This window comes from Sturnira hondurensis, unplaced genomic scaffold (genome assembly GCF_014824575.4).
Source record: "Sturnira hondurensis isolate 20B ecotype Veracruz unplaced genomic scaffold, ASM1482457v3 Scaffold0023357, whole genome shotgun sequence".
Lineage (NCBI taxonomy): Eukaryota > Metazoa > Chordata > Mammalia > Chiroptera > Phyllostomidae > Sturnira > Sturnira hondurensis.
In genome coordinates, this window is record NW_028095988.1 from 11,895,625 (window position 1) to 11,909,664 (window position 14,040).

Below are 14,040 nucleotides of genomic sequence, written 5' to 3' on the forward strand. Positions count from 1 at the left end.
ATTTTGGTGGCTCCACTTGGTAGGGGTCCATTCCACACCTAAGGCAGGAAGATAGTAGCTGCGCAAAAAAAAAAAAAAAAGAAAAAGAAAGAAAGAAGACTTAAGGGGTGGTTACATGAAATTCATTGGTGATAGATTAGGGAAGGGGGAGAGAGCAAAGCAGGGAAGTCACCGGACTTAGATAACAAATAAAGTGGGTAAACACATATTTTTTCTACATTGGTGGGTATAGGATAGTTAACATTTACAGCACGTAGGAATGGTATTCAGGAGAACAAGATAACAATGAGCGGCTTGTGGTCTGTGTTCTGGTGGGAGATTGTGCACTGAAGGCTTTGGGAAAAGGGAAATAAGTACTCTGACATTCCAAAGGTATGTTATTGTAGATGCAAAAAGACAATAGACAAGCTCAGTTAAGGTAAAGAATGACCTTTGTTAAAAAAGATACTAGCCTCAGACTTGACTGCCTGCCGTGACTCACCTTCAGTTAGGAAGTTTTAATTTCATACTATCCTTTGTGGTTACTTTAGGTCTCTGAGTTTTTAAGTCCTGCCATGCAGACCTCCTCTGAGCTAGTCAGGTTTAATGTGTGACTTTTTTTCACCCACAAAGTTAAGACACATATCAGAAGCCCTAAAGTAGCCACTAAGAAAATAACTGAATAATACAGTAAAAAATAATTAAAGGAATTAAAATATTGTAGTAGAAAATATTCACTTAATCCTAAAGAAAGCAGTAAAAGAAGAACAGAAGAATAAAAAAATACATGGGAGCCCTGAACAGGTGGGTCAGTGGGTTGGAGCACCATCCCATGCACCAAAAGTGTTGCAGGTTTGATCCCTAGTCAAAGGACATATTGAGGTTGTGGGTTCAATCCCCAGTCAGGGTGCATACGAGAGGCAACCCATAGATGCTTCTCTCTTACATCATATCTCTCTCTCTCTAAAAAAATCAGTAAAATATAAATTTGGTGAGGACTATAAAAAATATGTGGGACATGTGGAAAACAAAATTAAAATGACAGACAAATCCAATTATATCAGTAATGACATTAAATGTGAGTGGATTAAATAATTCCATCAAAAAGCAGATGATCAAATTGGTTAAAAAGTGATATACAAGTATAAACTATCTCCATGTGACACACTTTTAATTCAAAGATAGAAATAGGTTAAAACTAAAAGGCTGGTAAAAGATATACAAAGAGTAAACATGAGAGCTGGAGTTGCAATACTATTATCAGACAAGATAAACTTTAAACAAAAAAAAATGTCACTAGAGATAAGAATACAATGATGAAATGGCCAGCCCGTCAAGAAGATACTATAAGCACGTATGTACCTAATAAGAGACATAAAAATACATGAAGCAAAAATGGGCAGATTTGAAGAAATAGAAAATTCAATGATCATAGTTGGAGATTTCAGTATCTCACTTTCAATAATAGAACAACTAGGCAGAATATCACAAGGAAAGAGAGAACTTGAACAAAACTGTAAACTGAGTGGACCCAACAGACACTCACCCTACAGCAACAGAACACACACTCATCTCAAGCATGGGAGGGAGCACTCTCCAGGATAGACTGTATCCCAGGGTATAACTCGAGCCTCAAGAACAGGATTGAATGAAATATACATTTTAAAGTTTTATCCCACAGATTTATCAACATAGGAACATTTAGAAATTTTTTGTTGTTTGCTTTGTTGCACTAGTGGGATGGGATATAAGTATTTGCAGCTGTCTTGGGACACACTGTGGTGAGGCTGACCTGAGCATTTTTGAGACACCCACTAAGCTGGATCATTGTGCAACAACATCTCTATTGGAGTAATTTTTCATTTTATTCCTTTGTCTTTTTACTCTTTTGGACTCCAGCATCCTGTGGCTTAATTGTTTATATTAATTCTTTCCTCTTATCAGCTTATCTGCTGGTTCCAAGTTAGAGATTTATAATGCAGAAAGAGGTGTAGATTAAGAAGGGAAGATAGAGAACAAAATCCCAAACCTGTAGAGCTAAAAAGGTACCTGTGGTTAAAACCCTGCCAATGTGGGTTTGGAATATTGAGCAGTGCAAATGCTGGGTGGTGATCGTGTGACATGATTGTGGTTGAGGAGGAGGTGAGCCAAGCTGAGAGTTTGTGTTCAGGCTGCAGGTGCCTGGGAAGCACTGTGGCTCCACAGCACAGAAATAAATGGCTGAGTCTGTGGTCCGAGAAGAGGAAATAAACAACAAACTGTGGCGTTCCTTCTTCGTAGCATTCAAGTTTCCATTCCACTTTGTCTCCGAAAGAATGTAAAACAGGTTGATGAGGCGGCCCCCAGGATATTGGCGAAACCATTGCACACTGGTCACAGAGGTAGAAAAGTTGCACCACAGTGTGGAACTGGCTCCTTCCTGGAGACTCAAGGCTGGGGGACTCTGCTCCACCTGCAGCCCTTTCACACCTGACAAGAAACACAGAAACAGTCACAGTGATGGTCAGTATAACACCCATAAAAACAGAAAATGCCCCCATAAATCACGAGAATGACAGAAAGTCTGCCAGACTTGAGAGCAACTTCTCCTCCCTTCCTCAACAGTACTCCCTGCAGACTGGAATCTGGGACAGCCCCAACTCACAGCAAAAGTGGGTGCACAAAAGCCCCAGCACAGTGCCCAACAGCATCGTCATGATGCTTTGCCTTGTTGCTTGAGACATTTTCACCCTACGATGTATTTAACTGTACCCTGGATGGTGAGTGATATGATTTCATTCTGGAGCTGTTCCTGCACCTGCAACCAATCAGCCTCACTCAACAAACCCTGCTCAGAGAGTGACAGGAAGCCGCACCTCTCAGCCTCACCCCTACTGAGAATGGGCTGGATGCAGAGTGGTGGAAGGAGAGGGAAAAAGAAAGGTTACTATTGTATTACTTGAGGGACATTTTCTGATAATCCTAGAGGTAGTAAAGAGTGTGAGCAGGAAAGGGAGGGGCCGTCTCCCTTACCTACGCTAACTAAAACCTAGGGAGATCCATAAAAAGAACATCCATATATTATATCCAAGTAACAGGCTCCTGTTCTGACAAAAGGATGTTTACTAAGGTATACACTAATCATATGAGAGTCACTGCAGTCATGCAATGTAATAGGAACATATATTTATGTATTATTTACTTAATGAATTCTATTATTGGACTGTATGACATCTATGGGTGGGAACTCTCCTGGAATAATCAAGACTAGTGGCAAATGTTGTAAGAAATGAACCAAATGAGATTGCAAATTGTGAGGAAAAGGATAGGATATATTCAGACATTATTTTTAAATATTATCCTTCCTGCTTCACATCATATTTTTCTAATTTTGTATTTGATTATGCTAAGCGAAATAAACGAGTCAGTGAAAGACAAATAACATGTGATCTCACTCATAAGAGGAATCTAATGTTTTTCTAGTTCTTACCTATAAAAACTTCCTGTGAGTCATGCTGGCAGTTTAGTTCATCTTTTTTTCTCTCTAATTCTTCGGATGTCCTCTTTTCCTCTCATTTTCACTTCTCATTACATTTTAGTTTCATATTCTTTTTTTCCCCTTATTGCCTCTCTCTTCCCTCTTTTTGGTTTCCTAGTTACAGGAAAGAAGCAGAAAGAATATTAAATAAAAGATGGCATTTTATGGTTTAGAAATAATTTGGAAGCTGTGATATTTAAAAATCATAAGTAATAAAAATTTAAAAATCAGGAAAATCTGAAATCTATACTTTGGAATTCTTATTCTTCCCTGTGGCTTTATATGACTGTTTTATCCAGGAGTCTTTTCTGATAGCTACAGATAAAGATGACGTGGATAAAGATAATGATAACAATGTGAATAGAGATATAAGCATTATAGCTATCAACTTCTAGTGCTTGAATCAAGGAATAGACAAAGCTATTAACTGAAAGGAATACTCAGCAAGAAGCATATTTCTTATGAGCTGATAAGGATTTTGTTTGTCTTCACACTCAATTATTCTTTCCTCTTTACTATTACTATTCCCTATTACAACACTAGATTCTTCACAATAGTCCTGGTTTAAGAAAAGCCTATAGCACCTCCTAATGGCTAAATCTTAAGACATGACGAGAAAGTTACCAGTCACCAGATGAGAAGGCTGCTCACTTACCAGTCAGCAGATGAGAAGGCTCAGCCTAGCCTTCCTGCCTAGGGCTGTACCTGTGGATTGACATGAAGCTCTGGAAGTGTCCGCGAGGACAGAGAGTACCATCAACAGAATCATGAGTCCCCACAGTGTCTTTTTATGAAAATAGATTATTTTATATAATGTAATTATCTGTAATTATATTAAATAAATTCATTTATTTTTATCTGTGAACTTATAAAAAATAAACCTTCCAAAGTGATTCAATCCAGTTTAGCCAATATATTTAAGAATGTTCTAGACCTGGGAATATACAAAATAAATTAAACACTATATTTTCTTCCGCAGAGCTTGTGAAGTCACAGAAATGGACATCTTTGTAAATATAATAAAGGCCTGAAGAATGCCATTATAAAAGCATGATAAATACTACATGAACATCAAGACAACTAACAATTACTTCAAGCCTATATTATAGGAGACAGTTCAATGGAACATGTGAAACTGTAGCAGGGTGCAGCCAGAGGGACCCCAAATAGGGATTTGTACTGGGATCCAGAACTCAGGGTGTCCAGGAAATATTTAAAAAGTATGGGATGGCCTCACCCCCACAAGTCTGAACTGGGGAATGGGACACATGGAGCAAGGCCATTGAGAGGTGTTTTGTACACAGCAACAGCTTTGCAGCTAACCTCTGGCACGGTCATTTAACATGTCTATAAACCTTTAACTAGTTTCACAGATATGTTAAATAGCTATGGCCACGCTTTGAGCCAGGGGGATGGAAGTGACTTCCACCCAGGATGTAAGTGGGAAGCAACTCCCCCTGGTTACAGAGCCTGCGTGAGAGCTTGGAGATGATTGGCTCCACACCATGGGGCCACACCTGCCTGGACTTATTATGGCAGCCAAGAAAGACTGGAAGAATATGGGCATACTGGCAAGTGTAACTGATTGTGGGAGGAATAGGAAATGGTGCAGCAGAGAAAGATTGACGCTGGGATTTAAACCCAGGCATGGCAGCTACGTGGGATGGTTGGGACCACACAGCTTTGGGGTACTCCCTTTTGCCCCGTGGCTTAGGAAGCAGGAGAGACCTTGCTTGGAACGAAAGGGGTGAAAGGACTCTTGCTGGTGGTCCAGAAGTTGCCACATGGTTTTGGATTAACTGGAGATCACGGTGGCTACACAGCTGATGGTGCCGGGAAATGAGGGACTACTTGAGTCATGGACTTCTACTTCTTTTCCTGATATATGGTACCCCGGACTGGGCAGAGCGAGAAGGGAGAACTGTGTACATTTGTGGGTATTCTAAAGGACTTCAGTATTTTAATGAAGACATTAAGTCATTACTCTAAGTCTGTATAACTTTTTGAATAAATAATTCCTTTCCTCCTCACCAGTCTCTGGCATTGAAAGATATCTTTCCCTGGTGGCAGGCAAGGTGAACCTAGTACGGGGACAGATACCTCCGGATCAGAAGCGGAGGTCCGTTTGGTAACAGTATATTGTTCACCCCTCCCCCCTGGGGTCTGTTCTGTAACAATACTGTATGTCTTCTGCGGAAGTGACAAGAGAGCAACAAAAGCAAAGATGAGTGATCTTTGACGGGGAGCCATTTATTTTAAATACAAGGAACAGAGAAAATGAGCAAGTGTATTGACAGGGCCACTGATAACATACATCCACAAACAAAATAAATATACTAAAGAACACAGGGTATCTCTGTCACTCAAATGTGAGCACAGAGTGTAACCTTAACCAATACACTGTTCAGGCTCATTGAAAATGCTTGTTCACTACCTTAACACTTGTCCTTGAAACTGCATTTGAATATCAGAAATGTTATGGGTTGTGCTGCTACTGACTCTGATTTGGAATTTGGGGGGATTTAAGGGGTGAGGAAAAATGAATTAACTAGACCAATCTTTCCTCTCAGAATGCATGGGTACAATAGATTCTTACAAAACAAAGTATTGTTTCCTAGGAGTGCTCAGGATGCGTCTTGCTTCTCATCTAACAATTAGATGGACATCAAAACAAAAATTGTGAATAGTTTTATTTTTATGAAAATCTGTAACTAAGTTTTAAAGTACATTTTAAATAAAACTTTAGTTTAAAATACATTTTATTAAAATAGTTGATCATTTTTATGTTTTAGCTTTAGTAGATTATTTTTAAAGAAAAATAACTATTTTTGAAAATATGTAAATAATTTTAGTTTGTGCTCTTGTCTCTGACACTATAAATGATAATAATCCTCTCTAGATGAATTTTGAGGTAAAAGCAATAAAAATGAGGAACTCTATAGTTTCACTAAAATAGAAAAGGAAGTGATTTACAGACACTGAAGATCAGATGAATTATTCAAGAATGCTGCGAATGTTTAATAATGGCACTGTGAGAAATAGTGTAAGAGAATAAGATGACTGAGGAATAACTGATTATTGTGGGCAGTAGGTCAATATTAGAGAAATTGAATTAAAATATAGAAAAAGAGGAGAGAGGTAACCTGCATGGGTCTGATAAAGAAAGGGTGGGTTGGCCCCTCATACACACCCAACCCTGGAATTCCACATGGGACTTGGGGGTGACGTTGTTTAATTTAGAATGTCTGCTACTGGAGACCACTGGATAAAGAAGGTCTTTTTTCCTTCATGCTGTATTGTTTTTGGAAAAGTCACCTTGTATACATCCTTCAATATCAAGATTTATTAAGTCCATCAATCTCAAATACTTTAGTCAAAGAACTGGAGTCCGTTGAGGAAAGAGACCTCTCAGGATACCAATAAACTAGTCTGGAGATAAAACAGTTTGAAATAAGCAATTGTCCTGGGTTTTCTGATTACTAGAGGGATGAGATGAATAATATAAAGCAATTCTCTGAATTGCTTTATACCAACTCAGCCACCTTAGCCATCACTGTCTCCATTGACATGGGAGCAAGTAACATCCTCTAGCTTGTTGAAAATCCTACAGCCTCATTCCCTGTAGAATCTTGACTCTAGAGGATAAAAATGCTGCACTTCAGAAAACAGGACTTTTCTCTGCAAAATGGAGAGGAATAGAAAAAAAAAAACAATTCAAGATTTCCATAGGAATCAAACACTTCCCAGGATTCTGTATTCTCTGTATTGTTTGCCTTCACAGGACATGCCAGCTTCCAGGAAATAAGCCAGGCTGAAACCCAGAGTCTTTTAAGCTATAAAGTCTCAGGAGATTGTGATCGGCTCCCCCGAAAATCTCAGTTGCCATGTGACTCACAGCACAGAAGTACTCAGCTCAGTCACTCCAATGGGCTGAAAGTTTCCTCAGGTAGAAGGTTTTATTCTTCCTAAATTCAGCCTCAAAACCTTTGATGCCTGAAACAAGGCTGTTTCCAGAAGCGTACTTCAGGAGAAACCAGAGTCCTGGGCTGGGGTATTGCACATACCAGAAGAGATACAGTTAAAAAGAAGAAAAATAGCTGTTGCACTCAGCTCCGGAGGGGCTCCTTTAGAGACAATGACCTGGCTGCCATAGGGCCGGGTCATTGACTGGGCTCCTGTTCTTTCAGAAACATCAGTGCTGTGTCAATAAACTCAGCTAAAACAAAAAGTTTCTATTCGGAGTCAAAACAAAATAGAGTTCTGTTTGTGGATAAGGGAGTGAAATGGAATGTTACTCACTCAGGAACAGATGCGCCCCAAGCACCAAGGTGAACACTAAGGTCATGGCCTAGCAGTGAAGAAGCAGCAAACTCCTTTCTGAGAGATTCCTCACAAACAAAAACAAATCTGATGACTGAACCCAAATGGCTCTGAGACTGAGGAGGAATGACAGGAGATTTAAATTTCTTCTCCTCAGAGACATTGTAAGGCACTGTTAGGAAGAAATGCTCTCTGGACAAAATTGCTTGCTTCTGGCATCTGAAATCCTTTAGGTGTCATTATTTAAAACCTGCTGTCAGAGCATTCCTTCTTATTCTGAAAAGACATTTCCAGTTTAGGCAACTATGCCCTCTGGGAAATACCCACAATTTTTGTGCACCTTCCCCACTTCCTTTCTGCCCTCCTATGGTTGATATGTAAAGTGTTATGATTATGAACAGAGGAGTGTTTATGTTTTGTAGGCAAACACAAAATTGGGAATGTTTAAAGGTAGACAAAATTATGAATTTAAAAATTGTACACAAAATAATTTTTAGAATGAGAAATAAAATCATGACAAAGTACAACTTTTAAAAAACAAATACCACAAACATAAAATCTAGAAAGTGACATATACTGTTTTTATTTATTCTGTATACATTTCTATAATATTTTTTGTTTCTATGATTTTTGGATCCTTTTACATTGTCTCTTCTATGACAATACATTTGTAATACTTCTTATAAAGAGAAAAGAAAGGTAATTCAGTCTTTACTCAGCATGGTTGATCAAAATTTCTTTTTTGAAATTCATAGTGAATTTTGATATTACCATTAGTTTTTAGGATTATAGTCAAATTTGAGGAAATACCTATCAAGTTTCTATGTGCTGTAAAATTTCATTACATTTCAAGTTTTTTTATACTGTAGCATAAACATTATGAACTGATGACACTCATTATCCAGTTTATTAAACCTGTATTAAAAACCAGTTTTCTATTGCTGTGTAATAAAGTACTACAAACTTTGTAACTTTGGGCAATACCCATTTGTTTCACAGTTTCTGTGAGTGAGAAGTCTGCACACAGCTAAGCTGGATCTCCCAAGGCTGAATCCAAGGGATCAACTAAGACTGCCATGTTGTCTGAGGCACTGGGGTCCTCTTCCAAGCTCACGTGGTTGTTGGCAGAATTTATTTCCTTGTAGCTGTAAGAGTAATGGCATCTTGCTTCCTTCAAACCAGCAGGAGAATCTTTCTGATCTCAGGAAAATACTCAGCCTTCTTTCAAAGAGCATGCAAAATTACATCAGGTCCACCAATCTCCATTTTGATTAACTTAAAGTCAAGCTAATTAAGAACTTTAATGACATCTGCAAAATCCCTTCACCTTTGCCAATAATGTAACTGATTATGGATAGGAGTGCCACCCATCATCTCCAGGTCCTGCCCAAACTCAAGGAGAGGAGATTATACAAGGCATGCACACCAAGAGGCCAGAAAACTTGGGTATCATCTTAGAATTCTGCATACCACAGTTCTGTCCTCAGTGTACATGTGCATTATGAGTTTCATATTATTCCCATTAATGTAAACATTTTGTGACCAATTAGCAGGAAGTTAATAAAAACCTTAATATGATTATGCATGGCTGTTTCAAACCAAAGGAAGGACACAAGCAAAGGCAACCTCCAGCAAAGTTAAAGAACCAGTGTACATAGAGTGGGGTGCACAGATATGGTCACAGTGGGCAGTATAACTATAAGAGAATTGGAACCAGTTAGAGATGTGGGATATAGTTCCAAACACTGGGAAGTTGCTGATGGTAGATGACCATGCCTTTAAGGAAACAAAGCCTTCTTAATGGATCTAAACTCCCACCTCAAGAATCTGAAAAAGAAAATGAAAATTTAAAACAAGCAGAAGGAGGAAAATAATAAAGATAAAAGCAGAAGTCAATGAAATTGAACATAGAAAAACAACAGAGAAAAATCAATAGCTGTTTAAAAGATCATTAAAATTGACAATCTTCAGCCCTGGCTGGTGTAGCTCAGTGGATTGAGCATGGGCCTGCGAACCACACGATCGCAGTCAGGGCATATGCCAGGGTTGTAGGCCAGTTCCTGGCAGGGGACACACCAGAGGCAACCATACATTGATATTTCTCTCCCTCTCTCCTTCCCTTCCCCTTTAAAGATAAATAAATAAATAATATTTTAAAAATAAAAATAAAATTGTCAATCTTCTAGCAAAATGAAAGGAAAATGGGGCAGATATAAGCAGGTTAACTAGAAGTTGGGCATTGTATGTGATTGGTCAGGAGCGAAAGTTTGCCTTTCTCCAGTTGGTCCTGAGTTGGACAAACCTCCAAAACATTTTTCTGAGTGAAGAAGCCATACACAACAGTCCACATACTGTATGATTTATGAAGTGTACAGAATAGGTAAATTCATAGAGACAGAAAGCAGGCTGGTGGTTAGTTACCAGGGACTAGGGCAGGGGAGAACGGTGAGTAATTGCTTAATGGGTATCTGATTTCCTTTCAGGGTGGTATTAGATGCCAGGTAATTGTTCACTTTAAAAGAGAGAACTATATAACATGCATTAATCTCAGTAAAGCTATTATGTATTGGATGTTGATAAAAATCTAAAGTTCAAAGAATTCACTATTTCATTTTAGTCCATTACATCAGGTTTTGTGTTAATTGCTTCTATCTACAGAGTCCATTTCAAAAACCTCTTAATGGAGAAGGGTTCCTCAGCTTCAAGAAAGGACATGTGGTTGGGGCCTCAGCCACAGAGTTTGGGTGTTGGTGACAGGTGCTTGTCATGCACTGTGCCTCACAGCACAGAAGTAGGTGGCCGAATCTCTGAGCTGAGCAGCTGCAATGTACAAAGCACTATGTCTTGACGTTTCATCCAAAAAGGCTTTAATTCTTCCATTTGTTTCCTCTCTCTGATTTGACCGGATCAACAAGAGAGGTGTGAGCCCTTCCCCAGGGTGCTGCCTAAACCACTGAAAGAAGTAAATACCGCTGCTGGAGTAACTGCAGTTGAGAAACAAGCTGTCTCCTTCTCCGACAGTCAGAGCTTCAGGACTCTGACTCACCTCTTTGCTGCTCACCCCTGTTTAGAAAGAGAACGTGCAGACCGAGGGACTGGTTAGTGGCTGGTTATTCTTTGGCAATTCCTTTTAAATTTAGTCTTTTAATCTCCACAGAAACTCCCAGTAAATTACACTAGTACAAGCTCCCTGTCTTTCTCCGTTTTTCTTTGGGGAGAAATGTCCCAGGGTCTGCCTTTTTTCCCCCCATTTCCAGATCCCTCTAACTCACAGTCTAGTTGCAGCCAAAAGATGAGCAGGCTCAGGAATTTGTCCATTCTTGCTGTCACACTCACTGAGAACTGTTCTTATGTCTTTATTATTCACAGGGTCACTGTCAATACTAAAGAATCTGCTTTGCTGTCTCAAACATCCAAACATTTCTACAGGAAACACATTTGTCAGTCCAGCCAATCAGAGACAAGTCACACTAATCTGCACAGTGGGAAACAGAAATAGTTTAGAAATAGTGCCATCTAGGGATGGAGCCCAGAACTGCCAGAGAAATGCTCCCCTCTTCTAAGTGAAAACCGTATTTTTTTTAGAGAAGAGAGAAAAGGGACAAGACAGGCGATGGGTTTGGGGTGGGGGAAGATGGAAGAATGAGGGGGGGAGAGGGAAAGAGAAGAACATCAATTTGTTGTTTTACTTATTTATGCATTCAGTGGTTGATTCTTGTATATGCCCTGACCAAGGATGGAATCTGCAATGTTTATTTATCAGGAAATGCTCTAACAAACTGAGCTACCCCAATCAGGGCCCAATGTTTTATAATATCAGATTTGTATAGTAATATTTGTCTTTCACTGACTGGCCTTTTTCATTTAGTATAATAGTCTCCAGGTCTGTCCATGCTGTCACAAAAGGAAAGAGCTCCTTTTTTACTGCCATGTAGTGTTCCATTGTGTATCAGGGGCATCCAACTTTTTGGAATCTATGAGCTACACTGGAAGAAGAAGAGCTGTCTTGGGTCACACGTTAAGTACACAAATATTAATTTAAAAAACATCATAATGCTTTAAGTAAAGTTACAGTTTTGTATTTGGCTGCATTCATAGCCATCCTGGGCTGCATACTTTTTTTATCCACCCCTGAATGCACCATAGCTTTTTTATCTATTGATCTACTGATGGACCCTTGGGCTGTTTCAAAATATTAGCTATTTTAAATAACGCTGCTCTGAATATAAGGGTGCATATATTCTTTTGAACTGGTGTTTTGATCTCACTTGTATGTGGAATCTAATGAACAAAATAAACTAATGAATAAAACAGAAACAGAGGCATAGATACATGCAACAGACTGATAGCTGTCAAAGGGAAGGAGGGTAAGGTGTACTGGATGAAGGAAGGCAAAGGGATTAGTCAAAGGACATATAGACATGACCATGGACACAGACAAAGGGGGTGGCCTGTGTGGGGGTGGGAGAGGGCTGGGTGAGATGGGCAAAGGGGGAAAACAGTGGGGCCAACTGTAATAGTGTAAAGATAAAAAACAAAAACAAAACAAAAAAATTTTAGAATGCAGCTAAATCAGTATACAAAGAGAAATATATAGAGTAAATGTATTAGAAAGGAAGAAATCTAAATTTTTCTCCTATCTACTCCCTCCTTTTGCCACTTCAGTCCTTAATGATTGGTTTCCCTTAACTTACACTTTCTTGAAAATTTCCTTTATGTCATTTCTTGTCAGTAGATTACAAAGAATATAAAATTATACTATTAATATTTTGAGTGTATGATAATATCAAGGAATTGGCACTCTTGTATCTCATAGCTGAAGCATAAATTGGTAAAGATTTATAGATGTTATTTACATATCATTGGATGCCAAAAAATTCCACTTGTCTGGGAATTTATTCTTAAGAAATATCCTTGTAAAATATATATAAAATTGCACATTATATGCAGCAGGAAAAAAGTAAAAAATAAATATTCTTCAGTATACATATTTAATGCATTATGATAGATCTACATTCTAATATACTATACAGTTGTGAACAGAATAAGTAGACTTAAATTTCCTGGCTTGTAAAAATTGTTCTGACTTAAATCACAGTACTTTACATATAAGTATAATTTATGTTTTTTTTAAAAAAAGATTTTATTTATTTATCTATAGAGAGGGGGAAGGGAAGGAGAAAGAAAAAGAGAGAAACATCACTGTGAGGTTGCCTCTCTCATGTCTTCCACTGGGGGACCTGGCCCACAACCCAGGCATGTGTCCTGACTAGGAATCAGACTGGCAACCCTTTGGTTTGCAGGCCCATGCTCAATCTACTGAGCTATACCAGCCAGGGCTAATTTATGTTTTTAAACAGTATGTATACCATGCATATATGTAAATGAATCAAAAGAGTTGAAATGTGCTCACTAAAACTTAAATAATAATTGAGGACTTGTGAGGAACAAATCGAGGAAGTATTATTTTTTATACTTAAAATGCTTCAATATTTTCAACAATTAAATATTAACTTATAACTTTTTAAATCATAAAAATAGAATAATTAGTGACCATATAGGAAACTAAAGAAAATTGAAATAATATTAACATAATTGTCCTTTTCTAGCAAACTTTCAAAATTTATTTATTTCTCAGATGCATGTGCTATAGTTGAAAGAAACCAAGAGAACTTATACATTGCTGAGAGGAATAAGGTTAAATTTATGAACTTCACATTAGATCTTAGGCAAGGATGAGAATGTTAGATTGCAGACAGGACACACATTCAGCCTCCTCACATCCAGCCTCCTCCTTCTCCCTGCTTTTTCTTCCCTGGTCAGTTTCTTGATTTCATGTACATTTTTATTTCTCTCTTGTTTTTTTTACTTTATTGCATTAAGCTTACATTTTCTGTATAATGTCCTCTTTGAATACAGATTATTTCCCTTTCCCCACCAGAGAGACAGGCATGACCAAGTCTGCGCCTCTGTGCATCTTTTGCAATGCAATAATGCACAGCAGTGTCTTCCAGAGTGAGCTGGTACAGGATCTGAGCACTTAACTTCCTGTTCACAGTCATAGGCAGAGAAGCCATTTTATTGATTGTGTTATTCTTTAAACCTCAAATCAAATACTGTGGGCCCTAGTTATAAAACTGTTATAAATACCAGATAACATTCTCATTTCCTCTAAAAGTGAAGTGGGAACAGGGTATGTTCACTTCTTGTCCTTCAACACTGTC

At 38.4% G+C, this 14,040-nt stretch overlaps 2 gene segments (V, D, J or C); both read right to left on the minus strand.

Moving 5' to 3' along the window:
- Positions 1–1,312: 1,312 nt before the first annotated feature.
- On the minus strand, positions 1,313–2,719 carry LOC118980835 (T cell receptor alpha variable 22-like). The segment is given in 3 exon segments: positions 1,313–1,341; positions 2,029–2,448; positions 2,624–2,719. Coding segments are annotated over 3 exon segments (528 nt in total).
- Positions 2,720–10,547: 7,828 nt separating this feature from the next.
- On the minus strand, positions 10,548–11,182 carry LOC118980947 (T cell receptor alpha variable 21-like). The segment is given in 2 exon segments: positions 10,548–10,879; positions 11,089–11,182. Coding segments are annotated over 2 exon segments (345 nt in total).
- Between the last annotated feature and the right edge of the window lie 2,858 nt (positions 11,183–14,040).